This window comes from Mytilus trossulus, chromosome 2, assembly GCF_036588685.1.
Source record: "Mytilus trossulus isolate FHL-02 chromosome 2, PNRI_Mtr1.1.1.hap1, whole genome shotgun sequence".
Taxonomy (NCBI): Eukaryota; Metazoa; Mollusca; class Bivalvia; order Mytilida; family Mytilidae; genus Mytilus; species Mytilus trossulus.
The window spans coordinates 49654220-49671027 of record NC_086374.1 but is presented as its reverse complement, the minus strand read 5'-3'; the positions used below and the strand labels follow the sequence as shown (position 1 = coordinate 49671027).

The following is a 16808-nucleotide window of genomic DNA, read 5'->3' as shown; positions in this document are numbered from 1 at the left end:
ATTTTGTCATATCTATTTTTAAAAGATATGTTTTTTGGTGGTTTTTTTTTGGTTTTTTTTTAACTTCTTATGTTAATATATTTTTTTTTATGATGTGTAATATCCGGATAATTTTAAACATTTTTAACATTTTATTATGTTTTTATTTTGTATTTGTTAAATAGATATATATTTGTATATATAGTGTCTCATAAGCCTTTCTAGGCTGGGTATTTGTCTTATTTTATTATTGTGCAATGTATATTATATAAACTGTATAAACAATCTGTAGACAAGTATGTGACACTTTAATAAAATAAATTATTATTATTATATTGGAGATCATCACAATTTTCGCGAAACCTTAACCTTTGTCCCCAGTGAATTAATTTAATTCATTCAAATCAAATCATTTGTTGCCATAAAACTACATATTTAAATTATGTGACACAACATAACAAAATGAAAATAAAACAAAACAACAAGATCCTTAATATACACAATAAAAGGAAATATCTAAATAGTCCACTGTCCTCAGTTCAATAGACTGTTTTAAGAAGGATCCTAGCTTATTTACCAGAATGTGTGAAATAGGGTTGAGTATATATGTTATTTTATCTATGTCATTTAAATTTATAAAGTGGATATTCTCATTTATCAAAAAATCAAAATAAACTTTACTATTATTATGGTTTCTATTACAATATCAAAAGAAATGAATTTCATCTTCAATTTGTTTGCAGTTTTTGCATAATCGTGATTTTTAATGACATCACCTTAATCGAGTCATTATATTTTTGTTGTCGGGAGAGTTTTTTTTTATGAATGTAATAAAGATGCATCTCACGAGCTACACCCGAATCACTGCAATAACATAGGATGTTATCTTTGTCCTCAGGTTCAAAACAGAAAGACGAACGAAATAAAGCAAGAGGACACATGTTCTCTTAAAAAGGCGGAATATAACATTAAATAGCAGCAAAGGAGCCAACAATATATAAATACAGTTGATATAAGAAAAAATCAAATCAAACAGTATATCATAAATGTTCTGTGGTAATATCACATATTGAAAGAGACCAAAAATGTTGAGTAGAGGTATAGAAATATGTTAATCCCTGGGAAGTACCCCTTCCGCCAGTACAATCCTTGCTTAAGTGGGTCGTAAGTGTGGACATGATTTATGTATATAAATACACATGCAGCCATTTAAACTGAAAATGTGGTATAATTGCCAATGAGACATATCTCCGCAATAGACAAAATGACACAGACGTTAACAATTATAGACCACAGTACGACCTTCAACAATGAACAAAGCCCATACCACAGAGTCAGCTATAAAAGGCCCGAAATGACAAAGATAAAACAATTCAATCGAAAATACTAACGGCCTAATATGTACAAAATAACGAACGAAAAACAAATATTAAACTCAGCAACAAACGACAACCACAGAAATACAGGTTCCTAACTTCGGACAGGCACATACAATGTGGTGAGGTTTAACAAGGTTGAAAGCACAGACCCTCCTATAACACAGCGGTGTAACAGTACAAAATATGAACAAACCATAAAAATCAGTTTACTCTTCAGATGGATACAAATAGAAATACATCTTACAAAAACATAAAGTTGACGAGGACGGGGCACTTGTACATCCCAACAACAAAAAGACGCTAAGTACAGATCTGAGTGTACTAGCAGTAACTGACAGCTAGTTCAAAGCCAATAACAAATAACAAAAAAAAAACATGCACCTAAGCCTTGTCTGGTCAAAATTGGGAAACTAAATTCGATATCTTGTGCCAAATTATCAACCCTGCATCCCGGTCGCCCCATACCTTGAAGAACTTACCTATTGTATTTTTTGTTAATTCGTTTTCGAATCTGCATGACACACATAAATGTTACTGGACGTTAGGCAAGCAACACTAAATCGATCAAATTGAATAATAAATTCATCACCGGCATAGTTTATTAATGTTTATAATCAAAAGAATTTGTAAAAAAAAACCAAAACGTGAACAATGTAATTAATGAAGATTTTGGAACAAAAGTTCTACATCATACAATAAAACTCTGCTTGATTTACATGTAAATGTAATTTACTTTTCGTCTGGTAGTAGGGCTAATTTCAATCGTCTAAATTCTTGTCTAAAATCAGTGTCTTCTGATAAATTCACATAATTTAAATGTGCAATTTTATCTGGGATGTCGCAATCTTCTAACAAAACTGGAATAACACAGTTAACGTTTTTAGAATTCAGAGATCGAATGACTGCCTGATCTGCTTCATACTGACACCAGTTACTTGACACAAAACTTTCGGATATCACGAGAATTACCTTATTACTTTCACCAATGGCCGCTAAAATATTGTCTAAAACAGAAATGCCAGGTGTGAAATCCCTATCAGCAATACAACCTGAAATTTATAAAATATGGTTAATTTTTTTTTACCATAACACAATAAAAACATATTGCTATTTATAAAGCCCTAATCTATTATTTCATTCCTTTTATTTGAAAATAACATGATATCCTTTAATATAACTCTCAAAAGTCTCGAATTATATAACTTCCCAAAAAGGCATTTGAAAACTAACATTTATACCTATTCTAGACTAAAAGTTAATAAAGTACACCCATGCACAATGTAAATGTTTTTTTTTTTATATGTGTATAAAGTAGAATAATAAAAACAAATAGAATAGTCTTGCCAACTTTTCCGATTTATTGGGATTTCTCCCATGAGAGACCTGACTTTTGAAATCCTCCATGGCATAAATTACCATGTATATAAACATTTTTTATCAAAGAAAAAAAGCTGCTTCTATTTATAAGTCAAGCACTGACTCCTCTGGTGGCCAAATGAGGTTATTCGGATTTGGGGTTGACATGTTTTTAAAATTGTGACAGGGAATTTTTTTTTGAAACGTTGAAACAGTTTAACTGTCTACATTTGTTTACTATAACATGATGTACATTAAAGTTAAAGTACAATAAATTATGCATACACCAAGTTTTGGTACTAGTTCTTTCTGTTATAATCAGTATATATATTTACGTCAAACGAAGTAGGATATGTAAATAAATAATCAAAAGAAATACCTCTAAAAGCAACGTCGCTCTCATCAAACTTGCTCTCCAAATGTCGAAGAAAAATGTTGTCAACCCAGTTACCATCTATATGGCTATGTGATACAAAGAAATCATATTTAAATGACTTTGACAATGCTTTCAATCCTGTCGCAAGTGGCTTTATTGAGGGATTCTTAAATATTTCGGACAATACATACTCCACTTCTTTTTCAGGAATAACTTCTTGAAGCTTATACTTAAGTTGTCTAAATTCACGACCACCATTTCTATTAGTCGCCGAAAAAGCAATGAAATGATCCAAACATGTTTCTAGTATATTTTTCTCGTCTATCCTCATCGGCTTTAGTTGCATAACTTCTCTAAAAAAACGAAGGATTTCTTTTCGCCTAATTTGGTACAATCCCTTAAGATTTCTTTTTATATCCTTATATTTGTTTTTACCGTATATTAAAATGTATAAAAATTCTCTAAAGAAAGGATTATCAGATTTCGCCCACATTTTTCTTTGCTCAAACATAGTCAGCATATAGATGCACAACATATAAAAAGCGTACGACGAAGATGCGTTGGAGGGGAACCAGGCTTTTCTCTGCCATTCAATAGCTTGCTCATACTCTCCAAGATCAAAGAGACAGGAGGCAACTCTAAATGTCCAGTGATATTCTGGAGGATCTCCCAAGTATGTAGAATAAAACAGATAGTCTAATGCTTGGTACAAATAGTTGGCATCGCGTACGAATTCTGGACCGCATTGGTTTGTACCGATATCAGGAAACTTTGCTAGTTTCTGACATACTTCCGCCAAAATAGTCATATCTTTTCTTGTGGTTTTTGATTTGAAGCATGTATGTCCATCTGATTTTGCTTTCTGTAAGTATTCTTCGGCAATTTTACCATTTCTTTCCAAGTTAGCAATATCTTTTCTCACAACCATCCTAGAAGAATATGCAAACCAGTTTCTCTGTCCATCTTTGGCGATAGAAGCTGAAAGAATTTTTTCAGATTGATAAAGTTGTTGAAGTTTCGTTTTCGGGCACTCTGTTTGGACGACACAATTCCATAGTGCCCTTCCATATCTATTTAGTACGGTTACATCACCAGGCATAAGTTCATATGCTTTTTTGGAGGCTTGTAGAGGATCATTCAATAGCTTCGTGAGTTCAGGAATTTGTAGCAATTCAGGAGCAGCTGAATTTGAATCAATGAGACTCTTTCGTTTCATCAATATATGTCCAATGTATGCATAAGATCTTGCTACAAACGTTTTCATGTCTTCCTTGGAAGGTTCCTGAGTTATATACCAAAATTTTTCAATGGCCTTTAATGTCACTGCTCTCATTCCGTCTTGCATACCATCTTTTAATTTAGAAATATTTTCTAAAGAGTCATAATATTGATTTAATGCTTTTGCAAAGTAAAAAACCCAAACTATGTGGGGTAAGGGTTTGGTGGATAATTTCTCCGCCATTTCAAATTTTTGAAGACTAGAACCCTTCCGGAGTATATGGCCATCTACTTTCTCATCTTCATTTGCGTTTTGTACATTGCGTAAAACTTGCATTTGATGATGAAGACTGCGTTCTAAACATTCCTTCCTGTTACCTTCGCTTCTTTCATATTCAGTATTCAGCATCTTATGCAAGTCTGTAATTCTCAGTTCAACTGTGCTTTCATTTATCAACGTTCGCTCAATTAAAATTGCATACCCTTGCTCAAGCAAACATATTCTCTTATTATGTAGAGAATTCCGAGTTTTGCCATCTAGATTGTGTTCAATTGTTTTACGGCAATACTCGGCGTCTGTAAATCTGTGCAATTCTCTGTAGATGTGCTCTAAATCTGCCAGAGCATTAAGATGATCGGGGAACTTTTCCAATATTTGTTCTAACTCAAGTCTAGCCTCCCGTCTTTCTCTTGGTATTTTCATTTTGAATAATGCAACCATGTTTTTGTGAACATTGATTAGAGCAGTATGTTCTTTTTTAAGCAATTTGTAGATATTATGCTTTGCATCTTCAATCATATGCATATCTAAGGCATGCATAATATTTAAGTTCAGACCTATCAATCCTGGCATAATTTGCTCTTCAATTATATTTGATTGATTGGTTGTCGGTTGCTTAACATCCTCATTCATATTAGAGTACTAGTATCTGATAAAAATTTTACGAAGATATGGAACTGGACAGCCTGTTCTATTTCATCTTTTTATTATTCTCCTAAAAGTAGTATAAAACTGTTACTAGTAACAAATTATTTCATAAAGCAAATATAAATATATTACCTTGAATACTTTAATCGTGTTGATTGCTGTCTGATAAACGGTAGTGAAAACACAGTTAGAGACAACAATTCAGTACAAGAGGTAGTTTGACTTGAAGATTTGGAATACGATGAAATGTAAAGACACGATGTGCACAAACATCAAAGTGTTCTTTCTATTAACTGTTCTTTCTCGACACTGTGTCGTCTGACGTTTTTGCCTACTCCGAATTTGTTCGATTTTCTTGACTGTGTATTCATATGTCTTATCCAGCCAATCATAAAGCACTACTGACATAAGTCTATTATTCAATACTTAAATCATCTGGGGATGGAGGTCATTGGATTAGGCATACATGTATGATGGGCATGCATATGCAGATATCAATAAAATTCTGGTATCTTTATTTCTGGATTTCATATTTATACTTTTATGAACATCTATGTGTGGTCTTATCTAGACGCCAGTGAGGCAAGTGAATAAACTTTGGTGAATAATTCAAAGAGGACTTAGTAGTTATCAAAGGTACTAGGACTATTATTTAATACGCCAGACGCGCATTTCGTCTGCATACCACTCATCAGTGACGTTCAGATCAAGATAGTCATATAGCCAAACAAGTACAAAGTTGAAAAGCATTAAGGACTAAAAATTCCAAAACGTTGTGCCAAATACGGCTAAGGTAATCTATTCCTGGGAAAGTTCAAAGTTTTGACAAAGTAAATGACCATAATAATTGATATTCATGTCAACACCGAAGTGCTGACTTCTGGGCTGGTGATACACTTGGGGACGAAACGTCCACCAGCAGTGGCATCGACCAGTAACATAGCATAAACTCATAAGAAATTATTTCAAACGGATTTGAGGTTTAATTTGATTATATCTTTTAAAATGCTTGACGATGGGAACAAGGATTTATTGGATGCATTGCAGAATTAATCAGTAATTAGATATGCACCTAATACCATAAATTCTTCAAATATTCTGGTTTCTTGTATAATACTATGTAGGTTAAGCTATTGTTTCTATTTTGAAAAGGGTTAATTTTTAAAATAAGAGTACATGTTTTACAATATGGCAAGGAAAATTCTAACGTTCCTTCTTACTATTTTACAATTGCAAAACCAAAGACAACCAACCAACGTGGAATGTGTAGTAAATTTTGACATGTCAAGGCTTTGAAAAGAAAACAAAAGTTTGACATGGCGTGACATGAGACGAATACATGTATAAAATTCATATCGTTTATAAGTAATATTACGGTAAATCATTTTGAATTAAGGCTTTTATATTATTTTCTTTACTATCAGTTTCTTAATTAGTTCCTATAGTTTACTTACCAATGATTTGTTGTGGCTCATGATTATCGGTTAAAAAGGAAGTCTGTCAGAAACGAATCAGCTGATCAACAAAAGAATGTTTATATATGTTGGCAGGTCGAAATCATTTTCAGAAAATTTGTTTCTAAAAATATCATATTTTATCGATTCAGTTATATTTATAACTTATTACGTAATACTTGCTTATTGTAATAATTGAAAAAATTGCGGAAAGAAGAGATCGTCATAATGAAGGAGGAGGATTATTTAATAAAACAAATGTATACATTTTTACACTACAGACCAATTATGGCGGATGTATCAAAGTATTTACAGAAATACCAAATTTCAAGCTAAATTCAAAAGGAGGAATATCCAATAAATCTGACAAAATAATAAAGCTCTCGGCAAAAAGCCCACCAACAGAAAAGTTCCTTTGCACTATTTTCGTTGTCATCAATAAGATATTTTTTTATTGGAATTGAATTTGGCAGGTAAAGCCCTCCCCCTTTCAAATATATTATACAAATTAAAACAGAAAGTATAATGTTCATAAAATTTATGAAAGCCAGATTATTTATTTATTTATCTTACTTTAAATATTTCAGTTTTTGTTGACTACCTTTCACATTGCATTAAACGTGTCTGAAATAAATTTCATTACTGCACCGTTTCAATTTTTCAGCAAAAATCTAGAAACAAATTCTACCGCTGGTGGAGATTTATTTCCCCGAGGGTATCACAAGCCCATTAGTCAGCACTTTTTGTGCCGACATGAATTGTCATTGATATGGTTATATTTATAAATTAACTGTTTACAAATTTTTGAATTTTTGGAAAAACTAAGGATTTTCTACCTCAGACATAGATCACCTTAGCTGTATTTGGCAAAACTTTTTGGAATTTTGGTCCTCAATGCTCTTCAACCTCGTACTTTATTTTGCCTTTTTTACTTTTTGGGATTCGAGCGTCACTGTTGAGTCTTTTGTAGACGAAACGCACGTCTGGCGTATATATTAAATTTAGTCCTGGTATCTATGATGAGTTTATATACTACTTTTGACCCTCTCCTTTGATCTAGTGGACAGAGAAAGTAAACAATCGGAACTTGTTTCATCTGACGTAAAAATTTAGTATGAGAAATAATTTAAAACAAATGCAATGAAAAACCAGGTGCTCCGCATGGCGCAGCTATATATGACCGCAGTGGTCGAACCCTGAACAGTTGGGTCAAATTTGGTCACAATATTTCAGCTTGATACTGTCTAAATTTGGCTTGTGATCAAAATTTTTACATAATATGAGTTTTAATGTCATCAAAGATCTTACAAACCTATTGCACAATACTGTGCAATTGCATATTTCTTCTTGAAACTTTTCAAGATTTAAAACTTTGAAAAATTTGAAACTTTTTAAAATTTGAAACTTTTCAAAATTGGAATCTTTTCAAAATTTGTAATTTGAAAAATTTGAAAAAAATGGTAAACAACCCCCTCCCCACTTTTTGAAACACCCATTGGAGCAATAACCCTTAAACTAAATCCTATGCTTTCTTTTGTAGTATTGAACCTTGTAGTACAATTTCAGAGTGATCCATAAACTAAAACACAAGTTATTGTCATGCTTGTTTGGAAGGTTTATTCCCGATTGTCCCACTTTTTAAAATTTTAGAGTTCTGATTGTCCAACATGAAAAGTTCTGATTGTCCCACATTATTTATGTAGTAAAATGTACTTAGATAAACAAGGTAACTGTTGTTTGTTTTGCTAAATAAACAAGAATTAATTATTGCACATTTAACATTAATTTTATAAAAGTATAAAAAAAAAATGTTTTTTAAATCATTAGATTGATACACTTTTGATTAAAAAAAATATAATATTTCTGATTTATGAAATAGATCTTTTAAGGTCTTGAATTAAACTTTTTTTCTGAACCTGATTTTGGGGTTTATATATGACTCTAGAAAAATAATTGGTGACGAAAATGAGATGGTGGTGCACTTATTTTTGCTACAGCCATTTGAAAGTACCCAATTCTGAAAATTTTCTCAGTTTTCATCAAATGTTATCCATTTTTGGGCTATTATCATGAAAAAAAATCACAGTTTCACAATTAAACTTTACTTTTTTCATACTTTCAATAAAGATAGAGTGGACCAATCTGAATAGATCTAACTTAAAAAAAAAACTAGAAGTAGGTGTTAATTTAAGAAAGTTTTATAAAATTTTATTGCTTTTTGTGTCAAATTGACCATTCTGTCAATTTGTCAATTTTGGAATTTTCTCTTTTTTTAGAACACAAATCTAATTATTTCAACCTCTTTGTTATAATTCATTGAACAAATACATATTTGAGAAATTTTGAAAGAATTTTTTTGTATATGGGATGCACATGCTTCTGGTAAAATCATTTCTTGTACCCCCATCTACTTTCTCTAAATTTGCTGCTGTCTAGAATTTTTCCAGATCAGCCTTTCCAAGAATCACTATTAAAGGTTGTTTTTCCAATTTTCCCATTGTTTTTGCAGTCAACAGGACTCTTCACCAATTATAAAGAAGAGCCAAACTTCCATAAGAAATAAGAAGATGTGGTATGATTGTCAATGAGACAACTCTCCCAAAGAGACCAAATGACACAGCAATTAACAACTATAGGTCACCATACGGCCATCAGCAATGAGCAAATCCCATACCACATAGCTTCAAAAGGCCCCAAAACGACTAATGTAAAACGAGAAAACTAATGGCATAATTCATGTACAAAATAATGAACGAAAAACAAATATGTTACACGGCAACAAACGACAACCACTGACTGACAGGCTCCTGGCTTGGGACATCACCACAATAAAGACACTAAGTACAGATCTGAGAGTACTCGCAGTACTGACTAAAAAATTTTTTTTTTTTAAAAGACTTCATTTAATATTATATGATACTTCAATTGTACCTACTATGAGCAAAATAAAATATGTAAATATTATTATTTGTTCTTATTTTGTTCATATTTTATAAGTTAAATTGATTAGTAACCTTTGATTAACTGCAACACGCTATACAAACAAATTAATCATTATAAAAACAGTTCCCAATTGTCCCACATTTAAACTTCCCAATTGTCCCACAAACATATTCCCGATTGTCCCACAAAATTTCATTACCTTTTTACCTGTAATTTCAAAAAGTGGGACAATCGGGAAGAAACATGCTTCTTTTTTGCCCTTTTTAGGCCCCTTAATCCTACACATTTCGGGCAATTAGCCCAAAACTTAATCCCAGCCTCCCCTTTGTTATATGATACGTTGTGGTACAATTTCAGAGAGATCCATACAATTACACACAAGTTATTGCCTGGAAACAAGAAAAATGCTTGTTTTTGGTCCCTTTTTGGCCCTTTATTCCTAAACTTTGGCCATTAACCCCATAACCCTGAAAATGAATCCTAACCTTCTACTTGCGGTTTTAAACATTGCAACATAATTTCAGAGCAATTGAAATACTTGAACACAAGTTATTATCCTGAAACTAGAACAATGCTTGTTTTGGGCCCCCTAATTCCTAAACGGTTGGGACCATCAATCCCAACCTTCGTTTTGTGGTATTGAACCTTCTGAAAAAATTTCATAAAGATCTATTCGCTTAAACTTAAGTTATTATCCGGAAACCAATATGTCTTCGGACGACGACGACGCAGACGACGCAGACGACGACATCATGCCATTATACGATCCCAAATTTTTTTTGGGGTCGTATAATAAAGGAGTAGCGTGAAACCCACAGAATTTCATTTCGTTTCATAGAATTACCTCACACTGTTATATACTTGTAGGTGTCACTTGATTATTGTTTTTTTTTTAATTTAATCTTAATTTGCATTTTTTTCTTATTTTCTGCATTTCAATAATTCACTGTAGCTCAATGACATGTTTCTTTTGGATAGGAAAATAAAAGCATCTGCTTAAAGTTTATCAGTGGAAAGTTGAAAGATTTCAGGGACATTTAAAATGATTTCGAATAAAAGAGTATTCTAAACGTTCACTTAAATCAATTGTTTGTTTAGCTATTGGTTTGGATAGACCGATTCATATGGTGATTTCATGTAATGGTTATAAATATGATTTGTTTTTTAATCATAAACATACTGAAGAAAATCAACTTGCTACACAAATTTTCTATAAATCGACGCTAGACAAAATCATAAGCCTGATATCTCCACTGATGAGTTTCTAACTGCACATAAAATATATCAATGTCTTGTGTCCCTACATATCACATAATTCAATGTACACACCACATTCTAATGTCCAATACGTATATCCCATTTAAATATCTTTTATCACACTTTGCATCTTAGTCATATAATATATTGTAACACACAGTATTTGATGAAAAACTCAAATTTGATTGACTACTGGAAAACAGAATAAATTGATAAAAATCATTAATTGTATATCATGCTCAGTTTTTATTCGCTTAAATCGAAACTTAAACAGAATAATTTAATAAGTACGAAATTTTCTTCAATATAACCTATCAAAATATTTCAACGATTACTTGATGTTTTATACCATCCATCAGATTTTTGTGAAGATTACAAAACAAAACTTTGCTATGTCTACAATTATGAAAAGTATCATTTATACTTAGATTGATTAATTCTTTATTTGTAATTGACGTTGAACCTATCTCTCATCTACTTCGAAATCTCCGAGATTTGTACTTTGTTTCTTGAGTCCCTGTGTAAGTTTCCCTCTCGCTTGTTGTCGACCACATATTGCTTGTTATCTTTTAAAACTAACTTGATACTTTGTATAACTATGTATTGGAACAAGATAGTAATAAAATCAACGGTACCAATTTTATTGCACCAGATGCATAAGCTGCTTCTCATCGTGACCCTAACGGTACTGTTAACAATAATCTTGATCGATACATTACCCTTGACATAGACTTGTGAGATTTGTAATCTGGAAGAAACATCTCAGGACTTATCGACAAAATAGATGTAGTTACCTCTGACCTTAAGTTTATGTGGCATCTCTAGAAGACATTATTTTATTTTCAGCAACAATTTAAGTGCTATACATGCCAACAACAATTGAGGTGAGGTAATATAATGTGATACTTGTGTTTTACTCCACTATAAGATTTTTCCAATTTGATTATCTTTTCATCAAACACTATACAATTATGCCCCGCTGAGGAGGTGAATATCCAAAATGGTCAACACGAGTAAAGGTTATTCGATGAGGGCTTTAGTTTTTGGTTTGTGTATCTGTGTTATTGATATTTCATTTTCCCTTTTAACACCATATTTAATAAGTGTGACTATATAACTTTTCTGAGAGAGACTTTTTTGGAAAGTTGACAGGTCTATATTTGTATCTATAGCACACATACGTCTTGTCGTACAAAATGGAAAATTCTGCTTTTGTGTTGGAGACAACAGTAGTTTTATGATGTTCGTATGCGACAGATGACATGTGTATCAGTTTTCTATAAAAAAGAAATGTCACTATGTAGTTATTTGACCATCGGAATTATCAAATTAAAAGTCTAAAAAAAAGGCAATCGCTCTGTTCTGTTTTCCGTTGTACATTTGATGAATGCATGGGTTGCAGAGAGTTTAAGTACATTGTGTAGTATCATTTATTTTCTTGACTTTTAATCGCCGGGATATGACCTTTTTGTGCCGATGCGGCATCATTCAATCAATCAATTAATCAAACAATCGACTTTTCAATGCATGGATACAAAATAATGTTTTTTAAGTACTTTGTAAAAATACAAAAACAATCAACGTTATTTTGTATCCATTCATTGAAAAGAGAGGCGAAAATAACAAGGAAAGTCAAACTCGTTCAAAATAAACTGACAACAGTACACAAAACACAAAACACAAGAAAGCTAAAGATTGAGCAAGACGAACCCCACCATAATAGAGGGATCTCAGGTCCGCATACGTAAAAAGTATTCTCTAAAAGTATCATCAAGTAAATAAAGGCAACAATATTATACCGCTGTTCGAAATTCAAACCTACACCCCTCAATCAAAATAACTTTTGAAACCAGTGTATTTACCGGATTCCTTTTGTTGTATAGACTTTTGTTTCTATAAACAAATGATTAAATAACTACATATAAATATATTCAATCAGAGACTGACGCATAACTAACTGACATATAATCTAAACTTGATGATTTAAAATTGAGAATTAATCCCCCGTATAATAATAATAATAATACACAATTTTATTATTGTGTCACATATTGATTCACATGCATATTATACAATAAGACAACAACAATCAAAACCAAGGAGTAAACAAGAACTCACAAAACGTTGAAACATTGAAACATACATAGAACAATCAATACCCAAGATTCAAGATTCTTTATTTCTTAAACACCATAAAGATACAATGGTACAAAGAAGTTCATCAAAAGTCATATAACATAACACAAACACACATGACAAGATGAGATGAAAATATCAAATAATACATGATAAACAGTATAGTAAAGAAGAGTGGTGATTAACCAGGAAGACTCACTTGAAAAGTTATTACCCTGATAAATTTGCACAGCTTTTTCAACTTATTTTTAATTTTTAACTGAAATAGTTTTTCAAATTTTAGTATGTTACATCTGTGCAAGAAAAAAGTATCCAAATATTGTGCTCGAAAATTTGCCAAAGAACTACACTGCAAAGTGTAATGAAATTCATCACCAATCTCGTTACAATGACATAAGTTACAATATCTAAGGTTTCGCTCAATCTTATTCCATCTACCAGTTTCGATGGGTAACTTATGGTTACCCGTACGAAATCTACAATATGTTATTCTATCTTTATCATTTAAAATATTCAGATATTCCTCAAATTCAAAATTTTGTTTATACAATTTGTAGGCCAAACCTTTTGGCGAACAGTCAATATCAGCTCTCCATTTCTGTTGAAACTGATCAAATAACTTTTGTTTTAAACTAGTACCCAACCACTTAGAATTAAAATTTCCTTGTGACAACCATATATTGCTGTATCCACATTTATCTAATATATCTTTAATGCATTTCAACCAATCTGACCTAAATTGGTTGTCCGAATTTTTCAAGAACACGTATTTGTATAGTATTTTAGCAATCCTGTTATCATCCCCATTAACCATTTTTGACCAAAAATTAACCATACGCAGCTGTATATATAAAGACATGGGATAAATACTAAGTTCACCATAAATCATAAAATTGGGTGTCGACTTCTTAAGGTTTAATAATAATTTACAAAATTTTAGGTGCACTTTTTCTATAATATTAGTATTACTGAAACCCCAAATCTCACACCCATACAGGAGAATTGGCTTCACAATTTTATCAAAAAGATCATATTGTGATTTCACTGACAAGTTGTGCAACCTCCCCTTTTTCAATACTTCATACATTGCTTTATTTGCTTTTCTAACTAAAATCTTCTTAGCACTCATAAAGCTACCTGTTCTTGAAAAATTCAACCCAAGATATGTCAATTCATTGACTATCTCCAATGCATTTCCGTCATATATAAAGTTAATATTTTGGGGTAATCTACCACCAGAAAAAATTATAATCTTAGTTTTACTTGTGTTAACTTTTAATTTCCAGGTACTGCAATATTCAAAGAACATATCTAATTGCAACTGTAGATCGGAAGCATTATCCGAAAATAACACTGTATCATCTGCGTATAATAACACAAACAGTTTTAAGTAGATATCAAACTCATTCTCTATTTCATCAGTAATGCAATTTAAACCACATACATTTTTTTCTTCAATAAACTGTTGAAGGTCGTTCAAATACAATGAAAATAAAAAAGGAGACATATTTTCACCCTGTCTTACACCGATATTGCATGAAAAGTATTCTGACATTTCACCATTATACATAATACGAGATTTAATACCAGTGTACATATTAAAAATTACATTATACATTTTACCGTTAATATCATTCACAAGTAATTTATGCCAAAGACCCTTTCTCCAAACAGTATCAAAGGCTTTAGCAAAATCTACGAATGCACAGAATAGTTTCTTTTTCTTATTTTTCATGATACTAATAAGCATGTAGATAACAAATAAATTATCTGTAGTAGAATAACCTTCTCTGAAACCAGCTTGATTCTGACATAGTAAACAAAAATCATCAGAAAATTTATTCAAACGTGAATTCAAAATAGAAGTAAATAATTTCCCAAAGCAGCTTATAACTGTTATAGGTCTAAAATTGCTAGGATCATGTTTGTTACCTTTATTTTTAAATAAAGGTATAATATTTCCAGAAAGCCAATTTTCAGGGATAGTTCCACTGTCAAATATAATATTAAAAAGTTTCACAAACACCTGTGACATAACACTAAAAGAGTGTTTTAAATATTCATTTACAATCATATCATCACCAGAGGATTTATTATTTTTTTACTTTCTCAAAGATTTTTCAATTTCCTCTTCTGTAATAGGTGAATTTAATGTAACATTTAAATCTTTTACATTGTTCAAATTTTCTAAAACAATCTCTTCATCTTCAGAATTTCCTAAATTTAAGTTCTTAAAATAATCAAACAAAATATTAATAGGTACACATGGATTGTTTCCCCTTTTACCACCGTTCAAAATCTTCCAGTATTCTTTCGGGTTAATCGATCTTAAGTTTTCTATCTTGTGTCTAATTTTCTTTCTATGTTTACGAATGCTCTTATCCATTACTCGCTTATAACTCTTTTCTAGTTTCTTTGTTTCATTCACTCTGTCGTCAGTATTGTTTCGCTTAAGTTTTCGTCTACTAGACCGAAACTTTTTTCTAGCTTCCTTACATTCGCTATCGAACCATGGTTTTGATTTTTTTATATTTTGTGTATGCTTACGTCTTTTAGTAAATGTGCTGAATGTAGACTTTGCCGCATTTGTAAGTAAATGACATACATCCTCAACAACTTTATTAATAATTGAGTTTTCACTTGTATTTTCAACCATTTCCGTTAATTGAGCTAGTATTTCATTTACTTTAAGTCTATCAATGTTACTAATAAAGGTGTCTAATTGCTCATTTTCCCATCTCTTAATCTTCTCCTCAGGCATTTCATCATCATGACTGACGTCGTTTTGTTTTTCATAACAAGTAATCTTTAACGACAGTGGATTATGAATATCCGAAAATAAAACGCTAGAATTTAATACTGAAAAATTTTGAACCAGCTTAAGAAAATTTGTGGAAGCAATATTGTAATCCACTACACTAGTGTTTTTACATGTAAAACTACCCAGACCTTTGACTTCACACATTCTTCCATTTAGGATAAACATACCCAGACATATCAATTTGGCTTTTGAGACACATTACACAAAATATATACAAATATAAAAATCCAACGACACTTTGAAATACTATATATTGAAAACTAATAACTATAATTGAAGAGTATTTTCAACATGATGAAAAAAAAATTAAAATATATATATGACATTGTATAGATTTGTTACAGCTCATAGTGGGATACCATCCCGAAAACATTTCAAAATTCAGTCTTTTGTTGCAGTGATCTTGAACTTTTTCATATTTACCCCATAATCTATACCTTTTTATTTCGTCCCTTTGAATGAGATCCAATCTGAACAAGCAAAGGATAATAATGGTACCTTCCGAAAACCATTTTACCCCAAACATATTTGTTTTAGAAAAAACAAATTTGTTGAATATTATTTTCAGTATGGCGACGTACTACCTAAAGCCAAATGATGAGTAGGATTTCTGTCAAATAATTTGTTAACAGCGTATTTTAGTAGCTTAATTCGTTCTAGATTAACGACGAAATAGTAAAAACAAGCCAAAATGATCAGTGGGATAAGCCTTACCTCGAATTTGATTCATTTTAAATCATTGTGCTCATTATATGGAAAGTCACGTACGGACAGAAATATTGTAATGACTTGGCCAAGCGAAATTCCTTGGAAGACATGTGTATTTTCATGTCGAGCACCTGTTATCGCCTATGATTCGATGTTTGGCTATTATAAAGTTTGACACCGGTTCTCACCTTTTTAATTCAATTCATTATGTTTTCAGTGTTCTATGTAATCCGTTTTCCAAGTGTAAAACCAT

General features: G+C 31.5%; 1 protein-coding gene across 1 annotated transcript; it reads right to left on the bottom strand.

Annotated features, from left to right (window-relative positions):
• Window positions 1-1939: 1939 nt before the first annotated feature.
• On the bottom strand, window positions 1940-6795 carry LOC134707475 (uncharacterized). The gene is made up of 3 exons (XM_063567236.1): window positions 6691-6795; window positions 3094-5303; window positions 1940-2407 (listed from the first exon to the last, which is right to left on the bottom strand). The coding sequence occupies exons 2-3, from the start codon at window positions 5219-5221 to the stop codon at window positions 2088-2090; spliced, it is 2448 nt and encodes an 815-aa protein (XP_063423306.1). The 5' UTR covers window positions 5222-5303; window positions 6691-6795; the 3' UTR covers window positions 1940-2087.
• Between the last annotated feature and the right edge of the window lie 10013 nt (window positions 6796-16808).